The sequence below is a fragment of the Neodiprion virginianus genome, chromosome 7 (genome assembly GCF_021901495.1).
Source record: "Neodiprion virginianus isolate iyNeoVirg1 chromosome 7, iyNeoVirg1.1, whole genome shotgun sequence".
Classification (NCBI taxonomy): domain Eukaryota; kingdom Metazoa; phylum Arthropoda; class Insecta; order Hymenoptera; family Diprionidae; genus Neodiprion; species Neodiprion virginianus.
In genome coordinates this window covers 21,145,691-21,164,433 of record NC_060883.1, presented here as the reverse complement: position 1 = coordinate 21,164,433, position 18,743 = coordinate 21,145,691, and the positions used below count along the sequence as shown (strand labels likewise).

Below are 18,743 nucleotides of genomic sequence, written 5' to 3'. Positions count from 1 at the left end.
TCTTGCCCAATTATTCCTTAGAGGGCAAAAAGTGTCAAGGCTGATGGAGACAAAAAATGACTCGAGACGCCCCCGCGATTGCTTGATCGCGTATCTTGACCCCGGTTGACTCGAGTCGATTCAAATCTGTGCTGCGAATTCGCGCATTCAGTCCTTCAAACCGCTGTGTACGGTGATAACTGCACCGTGGCTTCACCTGGACGTTAATTACGGTTTCATGGCTCGCGCTAATTAATTGCAATTAGAGCTCGAGGAGGTCCGGAGCCAAAGTTTGCCACACAAACGCGCGTTTTGAACAGGTATCCAAAGCCTGTCGATCCCACCGCTGACACCATTCGCCCTGTCCGGTTACTCCGCTTGCGAAACTGCTTCGTTGGCCTTTCAGCGAGCCGCAAATTCGCCTAATCGTCATCCGTCAGGACCGACAAGGCTCGCACATCCCGTCGAATCACTCTCTCCGTGAAAACACCCTCCCAGAATCGAATACCCCTTGCAAAAAATCGGGGGATTTTGAATATCAAAATTGACGCAACACCGGATGACTTCCCGAAGAATTCCTCTTCAGGAATTCGCTTTCACCAACTTTTAACAAAGGCTGAGCAATTGCGTTCCGAACACCTTTGTTCGCTGAATTAGATTTTTATCGCAAAACACGGACCTTCCGTTTACCCAAGCCACGTGCCCTGCGGGTGTCGAAGTAACGAGCGGAGAAATTTTTATACGCTATAGCTGATTGAGGCAGCGGAATGATTTCGCACAGAGCTTGCGAATATCGCCCTGCAAAATTCGCTGAACAAAATCGAAGATTAACTTGGCACAAAACGAGTCTATTCATCCTGATTGTACGCGGTATATTTTGCTAGCGCAGAGCGAAACGGATTTCGCACAGCAAAGGGACCGGTCGACTGATAACCGGATTCTGACTCGGGTGGCGGAAATTTTGGCTGGTCAACCCCGATGACCAAATGCTATTGCACCGATTGTTGACCGACCTGTGTATACTCAGGCCACGCATTGTTTCAGGCTAATCTGGCGTGCATGCCTGTTATGCTCGTATCTCTACGCGTATGCTGCTTAAGCGACAGTTTGATATACGGAGACCGGCCGGCGCTAATTAACGCCAGGATTTCAGGAATTGCCAAATACATTCTACCCGCATTCCGCCGAGTCACTTCAACCTTGACGTATTCCAAAAATATCGCTCAGAGAACTATCTTTGGTAATAAAAATAAAATTTCAGACCATCTTGCACTGAAATAGAAGAATATGACGGGACGAAAAATCACCGTTTCTGCAATTTCTCACAGCTGAGAGTTGTGATTAATAATTGTCTTTCAACGACTCGTAGCGACCTTTTTTCTTTTTCTTTTTTCACTTTGCCATCATTTCACACTCGGATAATCATCTCGATGAAATATTGTTCTCACTAATTCAATGTCACTGGTTTAATTGGTTAAACTGATTTAAAAAAAAAAGTTTTGCTGCATCTCGAACCAAATTCACCGCCATTGCGTTACGATTCATTCGCAGAAATGTGCTTTTTTAATTTTCTTTCTCGTCAAGTTTTCGGTTCATTCTTCACACTCGAAGCCTAATTAGTATCAACATCATTTGTTCCAATTTTAATATCGACGGTAAGGTAATCAAGCCCGATTGAATTAGACACGATTGTCGTGACCACTGAATTAATCTGTTGTCAGCCATTCATCTTCGGTCAGTTCGACGGATAAATTGAAAACGTGGGAGATTTTAATGACCTTTGATCTTGTGGCTATTAAAGACGTTGTCCTTTAGTTGAATAGAAAATATTTCAAATCGTTAATTGGTTGGATTACACAATTCGTTTACGATTTTGGATCTCTTTTGCAAAGCATTTCCTACACAAAACACGTTTAAGTCCGATGTGGGGGGATTCTAATCGCGTTGAGAAACCGTACTAATTTTTATCTCCAGATAAATCCCTAAAAATAGCCGCTTTCTCGATTGCGGCATTGTAATAGCTGGATCGTCGTGCTCTCGAGTTCCCGCTCTGAACGCATAGAGCCAAACCGTGTTTGAGTGTGTTCAACTAACGCACTTAACCACTCTACGCTCTTGTGTGAGTATAAAACATAACTATTACGCGGGAGAACGCCGCGGGTAATTAACCGACTTTCGTACACGTAATAAATTAACTCGTTCAAGCCAACCCGGAACCATCTTCTTCACACCTCGAAAAGTTCTGCGTGGTGCTGAAATGGTGGGAGGGAAAATCGCGGTTAGTATACAACTCAATTTAATCCCTTTGTAAAGTGCGAAAATTTATGAGTAACGGAAGAAAAAAAAAACCAAAAAAAAAAAAAAACATCGTGCAAAAACATCGTGCCGATTGCAGGAATTTTTTGATATTCAATATTTTCGGTTCAATCGAAATTTAACGGCAATGAATTTCGTCCTAGATACCGAATATAACTGAAATCGGTCCCCATTAAATCTAAAGTGATCGGTAAGATTTTGGAATGTGATGCGATAAAATGACGATCGGCGAATTGAAAATTTCGATTTTTTAGTCGAGGAAATCAACGCCGAAGAAGCGTCGATAATATGAAAATCTCGTTTTATTCTCTTCTTAATCAGTGTAACGATTTCTTGAAATCGGTATCGACGCCAAGTACCGATATATTATGTTATTCTGCAGTAAACAATCGCGTTTTATTATGAAAAATATTAAACACGATACAGGTCAATAAAACTAGTGAAAAACAACTTCTTGCCGATTTTTGAAGTTTTTGAAACAAGTTCGGTGAATTCTTCTTCGAGAGACACGAACACTCGTCTTTCCGGGTTCCCTGGAAACCGTAACGTGGTGACATTTATATCCGTTGATTCCGAATACCTCGCGTGACGATAATCTATTATCAATTCGGTTCTTCTCCGCCGGGAAACCCGCGAATCTATTTTCATTCTCGATACCCAATCCCAGTCACTCGCCCATGTGTGACAAAGGCCAGACTCTGTCCCTCGAAATTTCGACTTCGCGTTTTACTCCCGTTCGCGATTACAATCGTAACGAAAAGAGCAAATTTTGAAAAACAAACACACTCTTTCACAAAATTTGTCAAGCTTTGCAGAATGAAAATTGGTTTTTACCCTGAATTTCGGTAAAACGATTCCACAGATTCTTCTAAAATTGAACTGAAACCGTTTTTTGAACGTCGATTTAAAATTTTTATTCGAATGTAAAACTTCTGCGATAAGGTTTCTGTCTCACTGAAAAAACTATAACTTCAATCCATTCGAGTGAACGCAAAGAAAAAAAGATAAAACATATTTTTCGATACTGATTAAATTTCTCCAAATTACTAGAAACTGACGCTTCGCTATTGTTAAACCTTCAATTGACCTACCTTTACAGCGAATCAGGAAGCGGAATAGTCGCGGCGATGACAAATTAGTGAACGACGGGTATCGCAACGATCCACGTTGAGGGCATCGACGTTGATCAACAGAGATAGCTGAAATTTATTGATTGCGTGGCAGTCGGCTGTCAGTTGTCTATTTTCGTATAGCGACGAGTCAAAGAGGGCTGTCCATTAATGCGTGGATTCGTTCAGGTAACGTGTCCCACCTATCCACATGCATTCGAACTCAGCGGGGTAGGAACGGGACCTCGAAGCACAAACGGGACATGAAACAGGCACCGGAAGCCATCGTTCACTTGGAGTTTATAATACACGCACTGTAACGATTATTCAAACTAAAGTTCACGGAACGGTCTGCTTCCACTCTTTTATTGTTGGACAGAAATTATTCAAACGTCGAGGGGTCGCAGCTTTGGAAACATTTTTCATCCTTTCTTGCTAATTTTCATCATCCTGCGAGGTGATGTGAGAAGGTATTGGCATATGATTAGCAGGGAATGTTGAGTGATAGATAGTTCGATCAGCCTACGAATCTTAACTCTTGATTGAACCAGAGCTTATTCGAATATCGATATCTCTTTTTAGATATCTGCGATTAACCAATCTCTCCTTCAACCCTGATTTGGTGTAAATGAGCTCTTTCAAACTCCACACATGCAACTATATTCGACCGAAATGACAAAAAATCAGTTGAACCAGACTCGTCCAAAAAAAGCTCAGTCATGAACTTCAAGATAGTCATTACCGTATAATATACTTACAAGGACTCGAGTCTTCCGTCAATTGTTTACATCGTCAGGATATATTTCGATGTCGCAACTTTGCAGCCCACTTGCGAGTCCTTGAAAGTGAAAAACTCTCGATATTATTATTATTATTATTATTATTTTTTTTTTTTTGGCGACAGGATTTGTCTCGCGTTATTTTTTTTCTCCTCCTCTTTTGTTCGATACTTTTTCATTTCATCACTGTAATCACTCGTCTGTTTGTACAATTAACTGCTCTCCCAAACCCCGTGTTGCGAACTTTTTGCACAGCCCGAGGGTCAATGGGACCTCAAACTCCTCCCGTACCGCTTTGTTTGCGGTCCTGATAACGCAGTCGCGATTTCGAATTGATAAATATTTCGAGGAAATTCAATCTTTTTTCCTCTCACGTTTATATCATATGCAAACTCGGAGTAATACCCGGATTTTCCGAAATTGAAATCACACATCTCGTTCTTTTGTGACCCTCATATCATAGGTTCTACCTTTTTCTCATGCCACGGTGTGTTTGCAATGTTTGTTTCTTCGCCGGAGGAAAAACAAGAACAAAAAAAAAAAAAAAAAAATAAAAAAGTGAAGGAAAGAAACAGACGGAGCAAAGAAACGGAAAAAGAAAGAGATCGATGTGAGAAAAACCGTCGTCACAGAATTCAATCAACTGTATCCAAACACGTTCGCGGAAAGTGCAGTATGGGTTTACATTTCTGAGTGAAATTCTGCACCGCACAAAGTGACCAAAGTTTCGGGGAAAAACGATCACGTAGCTATTGATTCGGCAAGTTTTTTTTTTTTTTTTTTTTCCACTCTCCGTTTATTTTTTTCAACGCTTTGTTCGATTTATAGAATTCATTCGTTGAATTCGACACGTGCTTTCCAAACCACCTTTTCTTTGGGTAAGTATATTTCTTTCGTACAAGGAGCTCGATCTTTTTCGCGGTCTCGCGATTAATTCCCGACCCTCTCGAATACATGTATATTGTATAGATGAGCGCAGAGCGTATAAAAAAAAAGGTAAAAAATAAAGTAAAAAAAGAGCTATCGAAGAAACGAGGGAACCCGTTTGGGACCGGGAGACGTCTGCGCATGCAGGGGGGGGGGGATGAAAAATTCAGGTGAATCCAATCTTGATGAATTATTTCTTGCGTTGTTGAGCCGAATAACCGTCGGTCAGCGAGTCGAACTCGCGTTTCGATTCTATATCTCGACCACAGTTGGGAAAACCCGATTCCCATCGATGTTTAAATGATTAACGAAAAGGCCTTTCACGCTCCGCCATCGATTTCACTTTTCGAGGGCTGGTCGCATACTTGAGTCTCCCTCTATTTTTCCCTGTCTCATTTCGTTTTACCCATCACGTCAACTCGAGGCCATAATTAGGGTTAAATTACCCGCGGTTGAATATGTCGAGAATGTGAAAAAGTTTCTCGTACAGGCATTGTTACGAGGAAAGAGTTACACAGGCCAAGGAGTGAAAATAATTGATCCCTTGAGGGATGCCTCGATAAAATTTCACCACCGCGTTGACGGTAATTTTGCCTTTTTCTTTGAAACTCGAAACGAGGCGGACAAAATTCTATCATTCATTTTATTTTATGCAATATTATTTTCATTTCTTCTTCGAATTTCGTTGACGTTTTCGACTTTTTTCTTTCACCCTCTAAAGCGCAACGTCGTCTCGGCTCATGGGGCGTGTGAATTTAATTTTGAACAGAAAAATTTACGCCGCAATAACGGACGGGAAAACGTGCGAGGCCCTGGAATAACTACGAAAGTATACGCGATACAGTTTAGCGTAAATAAAAGCTCCTAACAGGGTTAATTAACGCCACCCGGTACACGCCGTGCGTTATATCAATTACATATACATGTTGTGCGTAGCAAATACGTATATATACGTGTACGTGAAGATGTACAGGTATTGAAATCTAGAGCAAGTTAATCGAACCAATGTTCACCCCGCGTTGTGACCTGTACGAAAATAGGTATATATATATATTGAATAAACACTCAAGTTCGTTTATCACGATTACCACCTAAAAGCAGGTTAACTCATTTTAATTACTCTCGCGTGAAGATCAGCGATACCAACACAACAGAAATCACAATTTAGAGTTTACGATATAAGCACCATGTTTTATTTCAAGGGTTTGAAAATAAAATGTAAATAATATATCTAGGTACTACTATAATAAAGTTTAGAGCTTTTCACGCTGTTAAAAATTGTTCGTGCAAATTTCAATAAGATTCACACGGTTTTCAGAATCTCACTTTACACTTTGTATGAATTTAGTTAATTGTTGAAATTTTTTTAATCAGCTGTGAATTATTCCAATGCTCGAATAGTGCGTAATGTTATAATGATTATCCCGAGTCAAATGATCCGATGCACTTGTGATCAGGACGATGCGAAGAAATTCGTCAATCACAAAGAAAAAAAAAAAAAAAGGGAAAGTAAAATCGATCAACTGAGATCTCTGAATAATAAGTAAATAATAATACATACATACATGCATACATGTTACATAAATAAAGATATTAAGGCGCATACGCGGATTAGAGTATGCAATATAAGGTACGGTAGCATTTTCATAAATAAAAATTGTTCTGTACAAATTAACTGTCTCAAGGATATGATAATATTCTCCAGCGGTTAAATGCGCAAGTACTTGGAGGGGTTGGGGGGTCAAGCCTCGGCATTGTTTCCTGCTCTTCTAATTCTCGAGGAAAATTAAAGAATCTTGGAGGGGTGAACTGTACCGAAAGAAAGAAAGACGGAGAAGGGGGAGGAGGGACCGCGCAAGGGAATGAGGGAATAAAATTGGCACGCGTAAGATCAGCCGCTGCTTCTTCTCGCGAATTATATACCCTGCAATTAAAACTTTTGAATGCCAGTCCACAGTTTACAAATTGAATAACTTTGAGAGCCTGCAGCTTAGACAAACTGATGGGGAATCTGGGGAGGGGGGGGGGGGGGGGGGGGAGAGCGAGAGGGAACGGAATAGGGAAACCTACTTAACTAATAATAGTAAGTAACGAACAAAGTTGAACTTCAATTATTCCATATACGTGTATACTTGGCTCCTGACTACTTTTTGCACTTCGCTGCACAGTTTCGTGCCTCATGATGTGTCCAGGTATCAACTTTATGTAACTGTGCTAACCGGCTTTCACCCTCACCAACTATCACAACGTAATTTCAGGGTGCAAAATCTTCCGTCTTTTCACTCTCCTCAAGGGGATCTTCAGATCCTCGCTAACTGCGAGTAGACATGTTTTGCACCTCTCGTGACTTTTCATAATCTTACAAGGAAGGTATACCACGTCGATCTCTCTCTCTGTCTCTCTCTCTGATTTGATTTCTTTTGTGACATGTTATAGCAGACTCAAAACTAAGCGACGCATACTTTTTTTTTATCTTACATTTTTCAATTTAGGAGGATGAAACCACCCTCAAAAAGTAAGGGATGTCAACAGGCGATTTGGCAGTTTCGCCCACTAGAACATAACATTTTATAACTAATCCAACTGGAAGAGCGTCATTTTCTCAATTGACAAAAAACCTGGGAAACCAACCCTTGACATGTCTTAGTGTGGATGGTGGTTTCACCCCTTTAAAGTGTTTCATAGCAGATAAAAGAAAATATATATGTCGCTTAGTTTTTACTCTATTATAACATATTACGAAAGAAATCGACCTGGGATACCTTCCTTCTTAGATTCATCGTCCATTTGTTCGATCATGGCTCTCAATTAAGGAAAGCTTTGGCTCTTTTATCTCCTATCCCTGAAACTTGAGCCCCCCGAAATTACGGAGCTAAGGATCAAAGCTTGCAGCTATCGTCACCTCAGCTCCGATCCTTGGCTCGTCTCTACTTCAGGAAGATCGTTACTCAGGACAACTGAATCGTCGAGGACGATTCTTATGTTGAACGAGTCAGCTCGTAGGACACCTTGGCGTGATAACCGTTCTCATCCACGCGATATTTGACGTTCTGCACCCTTCCGTCGGGTAGAAGGACGCAATAACGTCCATTAGTAACGAGGCCATCGCGAGCTTCTTCGTGACCGAAGTCGTTACCACTTTTGTAGTCGTTCACGTGGTATCCGAAGTTGTATTTGGCCGCGTAGCCGACCTGAAAAGAAAATCCCTCAATCAGTTGATCGAAATCATCGATGATGTGGATTCTTCGAAAAGGAAATGGTTTGAATGCACCATTTCCAGCCGCCTTCGTAAGATTCTCTAGCTCCTGATTCAACTTCCGATCGCTTCGATTACAGACACAAACATTCATGACTAAAATCCAAATCTTTGAACAAGTTTTTGATCCAAGTTTTGACACTTGGTACACTAAATTTATGGGCAAGTGGCGAATATGGCCACGACTGGTACCAATGGTCACCGAAACCTCGTTCAAGGTCTTGACAGCGTTCTAAACACCAAGTACTTTCTCACCCCGCTATCGGTATCCTCTCCACTCTCTTCCCGCTCCCGAACCTGATACCCCTCCCTGAGGATCCCACCTCCTTGCTTCTCCGGTTGTTGGTGTTCTTTCCGAAAGACCGTCAGCTGTTCCCGATGTTCCTGAATGACGGGAATATCCTTAAAGCGATCCTGATGAGGCTCTGATCTTGGTGTCGTGAATTCGGGTCCAGGAGTTCCGGGGTTCTGCTGAGTCCCAAGGTCAAAGATCGCCTCTCCGGCTTCGCCGAAGTCCAGACCACCATTCGGGAACCCTAAGCCACTCTCAGCGAGTCCGGAATTCACATCAGCGGACGGAATCGGTGTTACAAAGGCCTGTCCGAGGTCCAAGGCGTCCTGAAGTTCCTGCTGCGGGTGGTTCACAGGCTGATCCTTGTTCAGGATAAGGTTCAGGCCCTCGAGCTGCTGCTTCGGGCTCTGTCCCAGCAGCGCGTTGAGCGCCTCGACGGTCTTCCGTTCTTCGTCGATCGATCCAAACGGCATCGGCAGGATCTTCGTCTCGTAGACTATCCTTGGTGGCGCATAGGCGACCTGTTTCGGAGCGATGGGTTTGAAGTTGGCCGAGGGTGGCGGCACCTTGTCGAAGAATCCTCTCAGCGCCTGCAGCTGAAACGGTTCCAAATCGCCCAGAGCTTGCGACAAGTCGAGTTGCACCGACTGCGGTCGCCTTCCATAAGCCGCAGCCGCGTTTATCTGGACCGGATTCAGCACCGCGAACCGCACCGGATCCACAGAATAATCCCTACGTTCCGCAACTCGCCCCCCGTTCCTTCTCACCCCTTTATTTCCCTCTCCCCTCGAGCTCCGTTTCTTGTAAACGACGCTCCGCGACCTCGTCGCTGGTGGCATGTTCGTCGACTGCTGATGTCTGGTCTTGACCACAACCTCGACGCTCTTTCGCTGACGATTTTCCGGTTCGAGGTCAACGTCCATCCGGTCCGCGAGTACGTCGAGGTCCTTTGCCTCCGCGTACGTATCCATCTGTTTGAGTTCCCGTTTTCGGGACACCTTCTTCGCGTCCCGTTTTTCCGGTTCCACCTCCGGTTTCGCACCTCGGCCACTGACCACGGAGTCGATGACACCGGCAAGGTAGGCGGAGAGATCGTTTTTGAACTCGGTTTTTTCCCTGGAGACTCTCTCTTCCAGTACGTCCTGCGAGTAGACGCTGGAGAACCGTTTCTTCGGTTCAATTTCGGGGCCGCTGGAGTTGCGCTCGTGTTTTTGGGCCGTCGCAGGAACCATGCGCAGAAACTCGTGACGCGGTGAACCACCCAGCTCGAAACGATCCTGCTGAACCTCTGCTGCGGCTTCTTTGTGACTGCAGTTCCCGTAATCGTCCAGCCGCCCCGTCGGCTCGATTCCCGGTTCGTTAGCGACTGCCTGATTAGAGGCGGCCCTCTGATGCTCAGGAGGGTCCCTGTCTGCACTGGGCAAACCGCCGACGCAGTCTTCGGTCCTGAACAATGCCAGGAAACACACCATTACCTGCAACAACAATCGTTATCCTTAATTGATTGCAGAACGAGGGTGAGAAACGGACGCTGTGGAAGGTCCCGATCGCAAATCACACGTCGGTGAGATTCTCGTTCGCTTTCGAAATTTTGGGGAAAGAGGAGAGACAGAGAGATGGACAGAGAGAGAGAGAGAGAGAGAGAGAGAGAGAGAGAGAGAGAGAAATGACTTTGAGCGAGGCTTCTTGGCTGATGAACATTTTACAACCCTTCGTTCACGCTGTGAATAATTTCGTACAATGTGTTAAGGGTAGTTTCTTCACTTCTTCATTCCTTTCCTTTTTCTTATGTTTAATCTGCGAAGATGGATTACCAATGTATAGATATATACATACCTGGTGTCTAGAAATTATTAATCGCTGGTTTTACTGAATACGAGCAACGGATTAACGTTGTGTCAGTTACTTACAGTCCGGTATAAAGAGATTAATGAAACAAGAAAGTTACGGAACCGAGGTTGAAAAATATTAAACTGAAGCTGTAATCGAGTTAGATTTTATGATTAAAAAACCTGCCTACAGCGAAAAGAAAAAAATAAATGAAAACGCGTTGATTCTTATGAGAATAAAGAAAGTTAAACTCGGCTGTTAATTGGATTATAGTTAGAAAATTCACACAATTCATGATCTTTTTGTTTTTTTAAGTTGCTAATAAACGGATCAGCTAATTGATTCAGTTCACCTATTAACGATCTGAAAATTGCTGTAAATGAATCTCCTACGCTGCAGTTTGTCATAGCGTTTTAAAAAATTGACTAAAGGAATAAAAATCGAATAGCATAATGTTACTCGACTATTGTAGGGAACAGTTTTCAGTCGAGGGCAGTCGAGAGGCAGTCTAGCCAACATAATCCGCAAGCTTAATAATTAGCTCAATCAGTCGGAATCACGGCGATGCGGCCGTTCTTGAGAGCAGAATTCTCGTTACCAACGGACGACGCGGTCATTCTTCGCCATTTTCGTTCTTAATTACAAACCGAGCGGCGTGCCTCCAACTTCCGGGGCCCTCGGTAACCGCTTCAAACCTTGAAGTGGATGGGAGAGGACGGCTAAAAGGGTTATCGAAGAAGAATTGAAAACGCAGGGGATGAAGAAGAGAAAAAAAAAAAAGAAAAGACAAAACAGAAAAAAAATCGTATAAAAAAAAATAATGAGAGAAGAAATGGCGGGAGGTGATTAAACGGGCTAATAACTCCTTAAGGAATAACGGGGCAAGACAGTTGTATAAGGATCGGGGATGAAATAACCGAGGGTGAAATTTTTCAACCAGCTAGCGAGTAAAGCGAGGTGATGAATTCCCTGCACCCTTTAAAAATTGCTGAACGTGGGTGGAAGGGCGAGTCGCAGGCTCGATATCAAAGCGGCTAATTATTCACTCGGTATCTCGAGTCCAGCACCGTTCGCCTTTACGAAAGGATTATTATAACGGAAGGGGATGTTGACGGTGGGAAAGGCAACTTGAACCGCGTATTTTCATACGGTGGTAATCGCGAAATTGCGCACCGTAAAAACGATGCACGGAATACGCGACGAAACTTCGTTATACCTAATTCATTACTCATTATATTCATGCCGTCTCTACGAACAATAATCTAATTGCTTTGGCGGCTCGGAGATCCTGATAAGCTATTGTTTTACGAGTTGTTATCCAGAGTGGGTTATACCTACAATGACGTTTAATTACCCCCCAGCCGTGCACTCTGTTTTCTCTCTCTTTCTCCATCCTCAAGTTTTAGGATTTCAATTCAAGTTCTTTCACCTGAAAACTAAAACTTTACACCCACACACACACACACACCTTCGAATCGAGATTACACTTTTCAATGTACCGGCTCTAGTACACTTGTTCGCCTACGGAAATCCTGCCGGCTTGATCTCCATATCCAATTCAACTTCTTTCAGAAAGTTTTACAGCGAACTTTGGACGAATAATCTATCCACTTTCATATTTTTCTTGTACAGTTGAAGAAATTATCAAAATTAAGTCGGACCATGGTTTTATATTTCCGCTCATTGCAGACTTTATTTTTCTACTGAAATTATATTTTGGTGATGAAAGTTTTTCTACGCGTCAAGGCACGAGATTTTTAAAATCAAATTGATAGACACGAGCAGGCGTACAAAAAGCTGTTCCAAAATCGTTAGATATATCGTTATGCGATTCACGAGGACAAAATATCTGGCAGAGATGTATGAAAAGTTTGATAACAAGACGAAACGCGGAATCTTTACTGCGTCCGATATCGTGTTTTTCTCTCTCTCTCTCTCTCTCTCTCTTTCTCTTTATTGTTCTTTTTTATTTTTCTTTGCCTCGGGAAGATTGAAGATCCGGAATAATAATATGCTATATCATCGGCCTATCTCGACGCACGCTGACACAAGGCAAATACATCAGCGTTTATGCGAAAGAAAGTTTTTTTTTTGTACCTTGAAGAAAAAAAAAGAAACAGAAATAAAAAATATACGAGAGAATCGTGTTCGGCGAAAGAGACAGAGACAGAGAGAGAGAGAGAGAGAGAGAAGGAGAGAAAATCAAGTTTTGCAGGAAAAAAATGACGCACGAAATGGAAAGCAGAAACGAAATTACAGTTTCGAACAACACCCGTCAATCCGGAATATATTATCGTTTTGCGTAACGTCGTTTGATCGAACTTCGAAAACGGAAAGAATTCAGGCATGTATCAGGATTTATTCTATGAGAAAATGGGAGCTTTCAAAATTTGAAACTCAAAATTGGAACGTAATGAAAATGTAGCATTAATCGATCAGCGGTTGATCCCAACGTGAAGAGTAAAATTTTTTTTAACTTCCAATTCTCAATTGTGGGTATTGTAGGATTTCAATTTTTCGAAACTAAGTCATAGACGTGATTCCGAAAATTTTTACCGACGTTGAAACTCTGCCTGGAATAACGAACCGCGTGTAAAATGGATTCTCATCACTTTTCTCCACGCAGGAGCAAATAGGAGACGCAATTACGAATGGATCGAGTTACTCGAATATTCCGACTGTGCTCGAACCGCGTCGGAATACCTGATACGAATAGTGTTATAATTCCGTTTGTGCATAGAGCGTCGCGACGCTGGTTGAAAAATTAATGGAGTCGCGGAAGGTTTGGAAATTAGCTTTTTTTTCGATCCCGACTAAAGTGAAAATTCAATGGGCAGTAAAAAGTTTGTAGAAAATCGAATTTAAAAAAAGTAGAAGTATCCTATTAGGGGCAGGGTTGAAATTCCGAATTTGTAAAAGATCCGAAAATGCCAAATTCCGAATTTTTTTATCGTGAAACTTGAAGTAAAGTAGTCGAACGTTGAGAAAACATCAAAGTTTCGAATGGTCCGAAACCCAACGCTGAAAATTCGGAAAGTGCAAGGTTCCGAAAGGGCGTAACTTTGAAAGATCAAAGTTCTGAAAGTACGAAAAAGCGAAAATTTAAAAATCTGAAACATCGAAATTCCAAATGGTCCAAGATTGTCAGTTTGGTGAATTTCTGGCTTGGCGAAATTTGATCACTTTGATCTTTCTTTGTTTCGGATTTCTAATATTTTTACGTTCTTAATCCTCGTCGTTCTGATTTTCAGTTCTTCTCATTTTTTATCACTACATAAAAACTTTATTTTCTGGAATTTTTCTCGATGGAAAATTTATTTTTCAGAACTTTGACCTACCGTAACTTGAAGGGTTTCCAACCATTCGAAACTCTGTTAACTCTTCAAAGTTTGTTTTCTTTACTCGAAGTTTCACCGCCAAATAATTCGGACTTACGCGCTTTTGGATCGTTTCAGCTTCGAAATTTCAACCCCGCCGCCCTCCCCCTCATCAGCATTCGGATTGGAAAATTCGGGAATTTCCGGACCAGCTCTGGCTTCCGCGAGTGAAATTTTGCTCCAGCTTAGGGGATGAAACCGCGAGGGTAGAGGAGGACGGGGGTGAAACAACGGTCCAATTTGCGCCAGGGTGCGGGGAAAGCTCCCCGCGAAACCGCGACTTCAAACCACGACAACGGGGTCAGCGTATTCATTTCGTATCCGTGGAAGGTGTTAGTCCTTCAAGGAAATCGTCCTGAGAAGGAATTTCATTATTTCGCATCTCGAAGCATCGCTTTGCCGAAGTTCGGTGATTATGAACCGAGTATTTAATTGCTCTCGTGTAGATTAAGCTCGTTGAAGAAAGAAGTCGAGAAACTTGGGTTATAAAGCTGCTCGATTAAAGGCCTTGAACTGTTTTCTCCTTAATTGATAATTGTAATTGTACGATGCGAGGATAATAATTGCGCCAGCTCCAAGCTCTTGCATTAGGTAAAAGTCAAATCTTCAAATGTCAAGCTCCGTTGGTCAACAGTTTTGTTTGTCAATTACTTTACACCGATTCTCTGCAACTTTTATCGCCTTTTTAATACTCCGCGCGGCTTGCCAATATAATTGTTACTATTGTCCGAAAAGCAGGCCAACGATCGTACTTTTCTTGTAGCCTTGATCGTCCGGTTGCACAATTCCCCTTTTATCACTGCGACGCCATTGACAATTACGTCTAGGTAATAATAATTACAGCCTCGTTAAAAACTTGCAATCGTCCCGGTTCGTATCGATATACCGCTAACTTCTCGAGTTATCGCCGTTAAAATAGTCCGCAATGTCTTAAATTGAGATTAAAAATGAAAAGAAAAAGAAAGCAGCCTAACAAGAGCTCGTTAATTAAGGTAAAACGTAGCAAACGTTTCGTTCATCTCCATAATTTCCCCTCGAATTTATTACACGCAATTCCGTCCCACTTGCCGATCAATTTTTGGCGAATAAAATTCGATAAAACATAAATAAAAGCGTGAAAATTGATTAATTATCCTCACCTTGAACATCAGCATGATGCGCGAATTGAAATCCCAGGAACGGCACAAACTGATGAAAATAAACGGTTGATCTCCGGGGATCCTCTCCTCTTAACCGAGTGCTTTGGGATGAACTGAAGGCGAAACTGTCCCCGAGTCGAAAGAGATTCGCGGCAGCAGCATCCCGACGTTTTTACTTTCATCCCGGCCTCTTTGGTGGGCTTTCGATTAGCCAATTCAAACAACGAACGAATCTTCTCACTGGCCGAAAGTCTCCCGCTTTCACGTCACGTGGATGCGATAAGCGATGCCGATTGGCGAACGGGTGAAAGAAGATCCTGCACGGCTAGTGTAAGGTCACGGCGAGAGGAGAGAGAGAGATTTCTCTTTCCGCCGACGAATTATTACAACCGGGACTGTCTCGGAGGTTGAGGACCTTCGGTATAACCGGCAAACGAACGAAACGACTCGCCGAGCCGCCGAGTCTTTGCATTTTAATATTTATGACCGTGTTACTTACGCTATTTGCAATTGTAATAAACGGTAATGGATGCGAGTATGCTTATAAGGCTGCTGACTTTTGAGATACGGACCGCGTGGTTTCGTCGCCCTTATTTTCATCCCTCTTTCTCCGCTCGTTCCAACCCCTCGTCTTGTCTTTATATGCCCCGCATCGAGATAAATTTCCACTTGTCATTACTTTCATTTTTTAACATATAAGAAAAATATTCACGTCCTGGATGTAAAACGGAAGCTAACACTTTCGGTACGTATAACGTGATCGTGCCTTTCTTTCATAGCTTGATCGCTTTTACAATTCAAAGCAGAAAACTTGAGCTTATTACGTTTTGCTTATAAAAGATGAGTTTTTTCTTGCGATGCTTTTTTGCTTCGTATGGATAACAACCCGTGAAAAAAGAAAAAACTAGAAACACATTATTGGTATTCTAGACAGTGAACATATTGTATTAATATTTTCCATCTGTTCGCCATTTTCATCCCTCTTTTTCCGTCTTTTCCAACCACTGTCGTTGTCTTTATATACCCTGCAACAAAATAAATTTCCACTCGTGATTACCCTGCGTTTCTTAACCACTTTCATTTTTTTACCGTACCAGAAAAACATTCACGTGTGTAAAACAGAAACTAGTTTTGTAGATGAAATCGAAGAATTTAGGCACGCGTATCGCTATACTTATTGAAATATCTTCATTTCTCAACAGTCAGGAATGAAATGTTACTTTGATATTTATAACGCTTCAGCCTGTGACTCTATTTCTGATTTTTTTTTTTTTTTCAATCTACCATCGATTATAGTTGATTAATCAAATCTGAGTTCGCGAATACGCTTTTAATAATACGTGCTGGATAATTGAAATAAGAATGAATATGTACCTGAACCGTTCCAAACCTGTTTCTTCTTTTCGATCACCTGACACTCAACCTAAATTCGAAATTCGAAATTCGAAATACTACAAGAAGGATCTTGTTCGATATTTTTTTATTTTTATACATTCAAAAAAAGTTGTAAATGATCTCTCTGTTCCTGCATTAAATTCAATATTTTCACTATCGAGAATGATTGATATCGTATAACGCAGATCAGCGGAAAAAGTTTAAAAACTAAACCAGCATATCTACCATCGCTGCAGTGATTAATTAAATAATTATCGGATCGATCCGGGTGCTTTCCGAGTCAATTAACTACCGGTTCTCTTCAAGACCCAGAAACTCGACGTCAATTTTTCCCTCCATTCTAATTCTAGCTCTTTGCAATTTTGCATTCGAATATACAGACGCGGAACGCGTGGAATCTGGCGGAGAGGCAAACGGCTGCCACTTTACAACGCGCGTTACAATTTACAGGTTTGAATTAATTAACATTCTTCAAGAGTTGAACAACCTTTTCCACGAACTTGTATACACCCTCACCCCTTCCCTAACAACGTTTATTAACAGTCTACTGGACGCGGAGTAATTCGAGCTAGAAACACGGTAATTTTTCGATCTCAGGCGAAATTAATTAATCGTAGTAAAACAGGCATCGTTACAATAACATTTCAAATATATACACATTAAAACCGCAAGAGAAAGTGATACGAATAATTATTCGGTACGATTACCATTATTTGTAGGTTTCAATCAAGACCCCAAAAATCAATTTATCGTAACACCAGCATGAAATTGTCGCAATAGTTATAATTAAAAATTGGACAAAAATATTAATAACTCGTGCCAGATTTTCTGGCTACAGCTGAAAAACTGATTCTCAATTTTTAACCCGGAACAGTATTTTTCTCCACTAACAAGAAGAAATGGAAACGACGAAAAGCAGAAACTTCACACTCGATATTCCGTAACTCCCTCGAAATTGAACACTGTATAGTCAACGATGATTCGCCGATTTACCGGAGCGCTATCAGAAAGCAGGTGAGAACCTTTCACCCCATGGAGATTGTCACTCTTTGATGTATTAAGAAACGCAGGAGTGTGCAGTACATGTATAAACGCGCGAAATAATGGCTATGGGAACAGACACAGCTGTGGGCACAATTCCTTCTGTTCCACCTTTTCTTCAAACACCTTCCTCTCATCTCCTCTCCTCTCCTCTCCTCTCTCCCGCTGGCGCCGAGCTGCGAAAGATACTATTGTATTAGCACGGTACAAAAGAACGTTATCGGAAACCAATATCGAGAAGTAATATTTTTCGAAAGTGGGCTTTTCCCCTGTACTGTACAGGTCACATCACCGCTTACGGTACTTCTCATTTGTGCTTTCGTTTCATCTCGCTTCGGTAGTATCTGTATTTTGTACACTATTTCAGCCACTTGCCGATAAAGCCAATTTATTCGTCCGAAAATCAAAACTTTCAATATCAGAGTTACCGAAAAATTGATTATCAAAAAAGAAAATGAACCGTTCAACTTGTAACTAATCGAACAATTTGCTTGTTCGACAATAAGAAAAAAAGAATCAAGTAAAATTGAAAGTAAACTATCGATTATAGGGATTTATATTTGACTAACTGAAAAAATATCCTTGTTTTAATTTTAAACAGATTTAGAAGAATCTTTTTTCCATATAATGTACCGCATCAGAATTCTTTTACGGTTTTTGTTTACAATTTCGTGACGATGGTGAAACTTTTTTTTTAGAATTCTAGTATTAATACATCCGAGTAACAAATTTTTTGAATTCTTCGTTCATCGAAATTGTATTGTTTGAAAAAGTTGCCGGTTGATTTTGTTTCGACGAACGAATCACAGTCAGAGAGTTCGATTTATTGAAAACGAAAATAATAAAAAAAAAAAAAAAAAAAAGGCTCCGCCCTTACAAAATCAAATTTCGTTCAACCCTAGACACTTTTTTCGTGCAGTTTGACTGCCGCGTTACGAGATCCGACTAAAATGGGCTCGTTCATTCGCCGTCAGCGCGTCCATCAGCGTCCGCATATCGCGGTGAATAATCGCGTTAAATAAGGGAGTTTCACCCTGGCGAGGTGCGTGTCAGTCGACGTCGCGACGCGACGCGTCGCAGCGGGAGGCGTCGGGAAAGAATGCGCGAGGGGTTTGAAAAAAATAGGGGTTGAAAAAGAACGATTAGAAACTGCCTTTCAACGGCGAGTGAAAACCCGGGATGGGGAAAACACGAGTTTTACATCTGAGTGACGAATCGTGGACGCGGCATTAACACGGTAAACAAGTACGAGCGAGGCTTTTCGTGGTTAGATAAGCGGCTGCCCCACTTTAAATATGGCCGC

General features: G+C 41.7%; 1 protein-coding gene across 1 annotated transcript; it reads right to left on the bottom strand.

Moving 5' to 3' along the window:
- Window positions 1-6,264: 6,264 nt before the first annotated feature.
- LOC124308910 (uncharacterized) lies at window positions 6,265-15,176 on the bottom strand. Its single transcript, XM_046772076.1, has 3 exons — window positions 15,005-15,176; window positions 8,622-10,133; window positions 6,265-8,301 (listed from the first exon to the last, which is right to left on the bottom strand). The coding sequence occupies exons 1-3, from the start codon at window positions 15,017-15,019 to the stop codon at window positions 8,089-8,091; spliced, it is 1,740 nt and encodes a 579-aa protein (XP_046628032.1). The 5' UTR covers window positions 15,020-15,176; the 3' UTR covers window positions 6,265-8,088.
- Between the last annotated feature and the right edge of the window lie 3,567 nt (window positions 15,177-18,743).